We start from the raw sequence: 6,456 nt of genomic DNA, 5'->3' as shown, positions 1-6,456 counted from the left end.
GAGGGTTGCGGTCCCGTTGCCGGTCCCCGGTCCGGTGCGGGGGCAACACTGAGGGTTGCGATCCGTTGCCGGACACGGAAAAAGACAAAAGACAAAAAAAAATAAAATAAAATAAAATAAAATTATTTTTAAAATATACAAAAGTAGAAAGAATAGTATTATAAACCCCTCTATCACCCACCTTCAAACACTATCAACCCATGGCCAATTTTGTTTCATCTATACCCCTGCCAACTCCCCAACCCACTGCAGATTATTTTGAAGGAAATTCCAGACACCATATCATTTTACCCATAAATATTTCATTCTGTATCTCTATAATGCAGGGACTCATATTTCTCAAAACATAACCATAATAATGTCATCGCATTATTTAAAAAAATGACAATTCCTTAATATCAGCAAATATCCAGTGAACGTTCAATATTTCTCCAGTCATTTTATACACTATGACTTAGATTGAAATTTTTCATAACCAAAGGTGGCCAGAAAATATGGAATCTGCCCAAGATGTTGCTAAGAGCAGAAATGAGCACAGCGGAAGGCAACTGGAAAAATGAAACCACTCCATGTTTACATTCCAGTGTTCAGACTCCTCAGTAAATCACACACTGATGTACAGAACGCCTCCAGGGACCGGCCCCTGCCTGAGAATCACTGCACAGCCAGTGCTTGCCTTACACACCCTTCAGCCAGATCTCTTCCTTGCAAACTCCTCATTCTTCAGCCTTCGCTCCAGGAAGCTAAGTGCCCCACATTCATCCCAGTCTCCTCTATCTCCTCCATGTCCTCTGTCCCCTTCCCCTCTTTCTCCTATTTGCCCCCTACCCCTCAACCCCCAGGCCCATGCTTCCCACCTGAGCCTGCCTGTGCTCAGCACTCTGCCTTACCTGGGGCATCCAGATGATCTTCTGGGTCCGGAAGAAGTGATACATGGCCGAGAAACGCTCATAGCCCCCTTTCAGGATCCAGACGGGGTGGCGGGTAAGGTGGGTCAGGATCCTGCCACATTCAAGGGCGGCTCCTGGCACCAGTTCTAAGTGTGGAGACCAGAGAGATGAATGTCTCTTGTGTCCTCACCATTTGTCTAGAGCTGGAGGGATGGCCACCTCCTTCAGAAAAGCAATTATTTAGGAAGCTGAAGCAAGCATAAACTGAGATGAGTATTCCAATTAAAATTTAAAAAGCAACTGACCACCAAGTTGATCTTTTTTCCCCTGTAAACTCTGAGATATATACATATACCATATATATACCGCATGTTGTATATCATGCAATTTGCCCATTTATAGTGCACAATTCAATGGCTTTTAGAGTTGTGTAACCATCACCACAATCAATTTTAGAACATTTTCATCACACCAAAAAAAAAAAAAAAAAAATCCTGTACCTTTTAGCAGTCACTCCACCAATTCCCCTCAAACTCCCAGCTCTAGTCTCTATGGATTTGCCTATTCTGGACATCTCACAAAAATGGAATCATATAGTTAATATGTGATGTTGTGTGACTGGCTTCTATCACTTACCATAATCTCTTCAATGTTCCTCTGTGTACCAGCGTGTATCAATACTTCACTCCTTGTTATGTCTGAGTAATATTTCATTGTATGGATTTACCACATTTTGTTTTATCCATTCATCAGCTGACTAATATTTGGGCTGTTTCCATTTTTTGGCTATTATGAGTAATGCCACCATGAACATTCATGTTCAAGTTCTTATGTGGATGTGTTTTCATTTATTGTGGGTAAACCAAACTGTTTTCTGAAGCAGCTGCACCATTTCACTTTCTGGTCAGCAGTGTGTGAGGGTTCCAGTTCTCCACATTCTCACCAGCACTTGTTATTATCTGTCTTTTTTATTATGGCCATCCCAGCAGACGTAAACCAAACTGTTTTCTGAAGCAGCTGCACCATTTCACTTTCTGGTCAGCAGTGTGTGAGGGTTCCAGTTCTCCACATTCTCACCAGCACTTGTTATTATCTGTCTTTTTTATTATGGCCATCCCAGCAGACGTGAAGTGATATCTCATTGTGGTTCTGACATCAGTTTAATCTTAAATGCCTTCATTGATCTACAAAATTACTATTAGACTGTATGTAAATTAGATATATGTGACAGGAAATTTGCATAATTAAGGCTAAGCCAAGATATCCTGAGGCCAGGATCTGACCCAGAAAGAGAAATACTGTGTAGCAGATTGGAAGAGCCATATAAAAGCAGAATGGGAAAGGCATGGCCTCTGACTTCTATATTGAGTTTGTGTTCAGGAAGACAAGGGCAATTCCATCAGGGGCTGCTCAGGACGAAGTGGCCTGGGACCGGGATGGGGACTGGGAGGGACTGCTGAAACAGCTTGTGTCCCACTTCCCACTAGGAATTCTAAGGCCCCCATGGCAGAGGAGGTGGAGATAGAGGGGAGATGCAGCAGAGCCCAGGGCCTCAGCAGCACCCATGGGAGTCCAGGTGAGGAGCCCAGGCAGGAGTGCACAACGCTGAGTTCCCCATGAGCAATCACTGTGCACTGCCAGGTGCAGAGAACCACTCACAACTTCCACCAGCCATGGGCATTTTGGCTGCAGACACAGCAAAGACAAAGGTCCATAAGAAAAGGCCACATGGCTGAGTTACACCTTACCAGGAGGCCCGCAGGAAAGGACGACACATACACCTACACCTTGTACCCATTTCTAGGATGTGATGAAGGCACCCTCCATGCCCAGATTTCCTTGGGGACCAGGATGGGCTTAGGGAAGAAGGAATAATTCCTGGCCAAGGACCTCCTGGGAAGAAAGTCGGCAGGCTGGTGTTAGAAGCGCGGGAGCTTAGCGCCACCCAGTGGCAGTGTGAGCACCCCAGCCTCTGGAACTGATTAGCTACTGAGCCATGGGAAGCACAGCCCCCCAGGCCAATGGCAAGGAGTGGTCAGCTCAAAACTAGGGCCAAATGGAAAGCACAGAGGAACCTCAGAGGTTCAGGCAAGCACACTGGAACTGACAATGTCTGAACACTCATGTTGGGGCTAGAGTGGCTTTGTTTTGCTCTCTAGCATCACAATCCAAGCCTCAGGAAACAGGACAGAGCCAAACTGCCTGGGTTTGAGTCCTGGCCCACCACTTACTAGGTGTGGTGGTTTAAAAACACGTCCACAGATTCTTTCAAATGCCTCCCTTTAAAAGGTCAAGCCTAACTGCCCTCCCTTTGAGAGTGAGCTGGACTTAGTGACCTACCTCTAATGTGGCGGACTAGGTCCCAAGACTAGGTCACAAAAGGCAGGTGGCTACCCCTTCCCCCCATCCTCCACCCTGCCATCCTCCCTCTCTCTCAGATCACTTGCTCTGTGGCAAACAGCTGACATGTGAGGCCGTTCAAGCAGCCCTACGAAGAGGTCCCCATGGGGAAGGAAAAGAGGCCCCCGCTGACAGCCAGAATGAAACTAAGGCCCCCTGGCTATAGCCATGTGAGTGACTCATCTTGGATACCAAGCATCCTGGTGCAAATCTCCAGATGACAACAGCCCTGGCTAAAATTTTGATCACAACCTTAGAAGAAACCCTGTGCCTGAACCTCCCAGCTAAGCTGCACCTGAATTCTAGACCCACAGAAACTGTGAGATGGTTAATGTTTGCTAAGTTGCTGAGTTTTGGGGTAATTTGCAATGGATAACTAATCTTCTAGGTGTGGGACCTTGGATGAGTTACTTAACCTTTCTGAGCCCCCATTTTCCCATCTATAAAATGGGGGGTAACGTTACCTATTAGAAGACAATTCTCCAAGGTCCTATGCCCCTGCATGTCCTATGAACAAAGGTGCTGGCTGCCTTTGCTCCAGGCTATCTTTTCAAGATATCTGTATAGCTGTCTTGAAGATAGACAGTTTCTCTCTCTTTTTTGTCCATTATAAAAGATTCAGGTCCCGTAAGGTCAGGATTTTTTCTCCTATAAAGAAACCCACTCTACGTAGAGGTGTCATCTGGCCCTCTTCATGTCACCCTGTGAGAACTGGGGCTTGAAGAACCAGTGCAGGAAAATAATGACATTCTGGCTACTTCTGTTGCTCTGAATGATACAGTCCTTTGTCTCTGACCCAGGAATCTCTGCCAGTATCCATGGGACTGTGGCAGGCTACTTTGTCATCTTGCAAGGAGGGTAAACCTCAGACCCCTCCCAGCTCTTGACATAGCATCTTCATCAGGTTGTTCTGCAGGTTACATGAACTGACCCAGGTGTGCCTGGCACATAGTAAAAGTGTTCCGTAACTGTTAACTAGCATTCTTGCTGCTCTTATAAAAACCCACCTTGGCCAGAATCATCAGAGTCTGTATTGTTGTCATCTTTTAAGTGTATCTTCAGGGACCAGGTGTTGTAATCATACACCACACAGTATTTCACACACTCCAGATCCACAGACTGCGGGATAAGATATTCATTCCCCCTCTAAGGAAAACATAGAGAGGCCTATTGTTGGGTGGACTCAACTGAGCAGATATTCCCTGCACACCATCACTGGGGCAGGCAAGGAACTAGGACTGTGCTCTTTCCCTGACTACATGGAAAGCACAAGAGTGGAAGCACAAGAGTGGACCAGAGAGTCTATTAAATTCTAAGGATCATCCACACCTTCTGAGAAAAGCTGACCACAGCTGACTAGACCAGAGATAAATGCCTGACCAATGAACAGCTGGTTTCTTAACAGGCCTGCAGCACATTAGGTGGCCTGGCATCAGAGTGTCCGTGGCCAACTGAATTAGTGCCATCCTCTCTCATGGGGAAAGTCACTGGCAGTGGGGGCTGAATCCAAAAACACCCACTAAGAGGGCAGTAAGCAGAGGCTTGGAGAAGCACAGTTCATGAGCAAATAGACGCAATGGGGTGGACTGTAAGATCAAAGATGAGCTCTGTGAGAGCAGGAATTTTTGTCCTTTTTAAGTCACTGATGCATCCTGAGCTTGTAGAATTGTACCTGGCATATGGTAGGCCATAAATACGATTAAATTAATGAATGGGTAAACAGAAGCCATGAAGTAGAGAGGAGTTAGTGAATAGTAGAGTCAGGTAGTGGCTAGGTCACCATAATGGTGGATCACAGAGGCAGGAACAAGAGATGTTGACTGTTAAGGTGATAAGGTGCCCTAGGAGGCAATGAGGTCACCTAGGGAGGTGATGCGATCTCTCAGTACTAGAACTGCACAGGACCCTACAGGGTGTTCCAGAACTCAGAGAGGCCTGGCTGGGTGGATGGCTGGGAGTCTAGTCTTCATTGGTTCACAGGGCTCCTGTAAACCTCCACAACTCAGAGGAAGCTGAGCCTCACTCTATCTCTCGCAACCAGGGCTAGCTGATGTAAAGGACCTGACAGAGGACCTGCCAGTGGGATATGACAAGTGCAATTCTACTCTACTTCAGGGCAGTAAGATAAGGACCATGGAAGTATAGATCAAGGAGGTCCTCTGTGATTCAAAGGGAAGAAATCCTATTGTCTTAATGGATTAAGAGAGAGTTCAAGAAGATGCCAATTAGATGGCACTCAGAGGATGGGCAGGGTTTACAGTGGTGATGAGAAGGAAAAGGGGGTTCTGGGTGTGGAGGAGAGCCAGGACAAGGCGTAAAGATGTGAACAGCCCACAAAGGCAAGGGGTTGGAGGGAGCCAGAACAGATGTGGCTGAACATTCATTCGCTTATTCAATAAACATTCTTTGGGCACTGACTTTGCATCTACACCATGCCAGGCTATAGAATACAGAGGTTTAAAAAAGAGAAGAGGAAGACCTAAGTCAGCCTGGGGGACTGAGAAAGGCTGTGTTGAATAGGAGGTACTGGAGATGAGACTGCAAAGAAACTTGCCAGCCAGGCAGGGGTTGGGAGAATTCCAGGCAGAAGGAACAGCTTCCAGTCATTTGTTCCAGTCAACAAATATGTCTTGAACACAGGGGCTAGGTGAGCATCTGAGGTCCAACACGGGCAAAGCAGACATATCCCTGCCCTCGGAGCAAAGGCCCAGAGGGCTGCAGGAGCCATGTGTGCAAGGGCCACACATCTTGTATTTCTCAGATTTGAAGACCTCATTGACTGTAAGATGCACTGCCAATTTAGTAATGAAAGTAACCAGGAGTGTACACAAAAGCAGGGACTCGTGGGCATATGTGAATACTCCACGCAGGGCAGGGGTGCAACTGGCTTCCAGGAAAACCTAAACCAGGGTCTCTAAATCCTTGACCTCTCTTCTCTGCCTCTCACTTCATGCTGACTCCCCTTCATAGACAACTATCTCCTGAGGCTTGAGCCATGGCCAACAGCAATGCTCGGACTCCTGTCTTCCAAATTCCACCACCAGATTGGAAAGAAATGACCTTCTCTAATTCCAGTTCTGATTGGCTCAGCTTTTGTCCCAGACCCGTGGCCAATCACTGGTGGCTAGGGTTCTGGATTTTTTTTTTTTTTTTTTTTTTTTTTTTT

General features: G+C 46.5%; 1 protein-coding gene across 1 annotated transcript in view; it reads right to left on the bottom strand.

Moving 5' to 3' along the window:
• Positions 1-6,456, bottom strand: part of STYXL1 (serine/threonine/tyrosine interacting-like 1) — a gene marked incomplete at its 5' end in the record, with an annotated part of 27,815 nt that overhangs the window by 18,743 nt on the left and 2,616 nt on the right. Inside the window, 2 exons of the mRNA XM_008588388.1 lie at positions 891-1,036; positions 4,298-4,436. Coding sequence (XP_008586610.1) covers positions 891-1,036; positions 4,298-4,436 — 285 coding nt within the window. The remainder of the gene's footprint in view (positions 1-890; positions 1,037-4,297; positions 4,437-6,456) is intronic.

The sequence above is a fragment of the Galeopterus variegatus genome, unplaced genomic scaffold (assembly GCF_000696425.1).
Source record: "Galeopterus variegatus unplaced genomic scaffold, G_variegatus-3.0.2 Scaffold4799, whole genome shotgun sequence".
NCBI classification, from domain to species: domain Eukaryota; kingdom Metazoa; phylum Chordata; class Mammalia; order Dermoptera; family Cynocephalidae; genus Galeopterus; species Galeopterus variegatus.
This window is presented reverse-complemented; position numbering and strand designations above follow the sequence as displayed.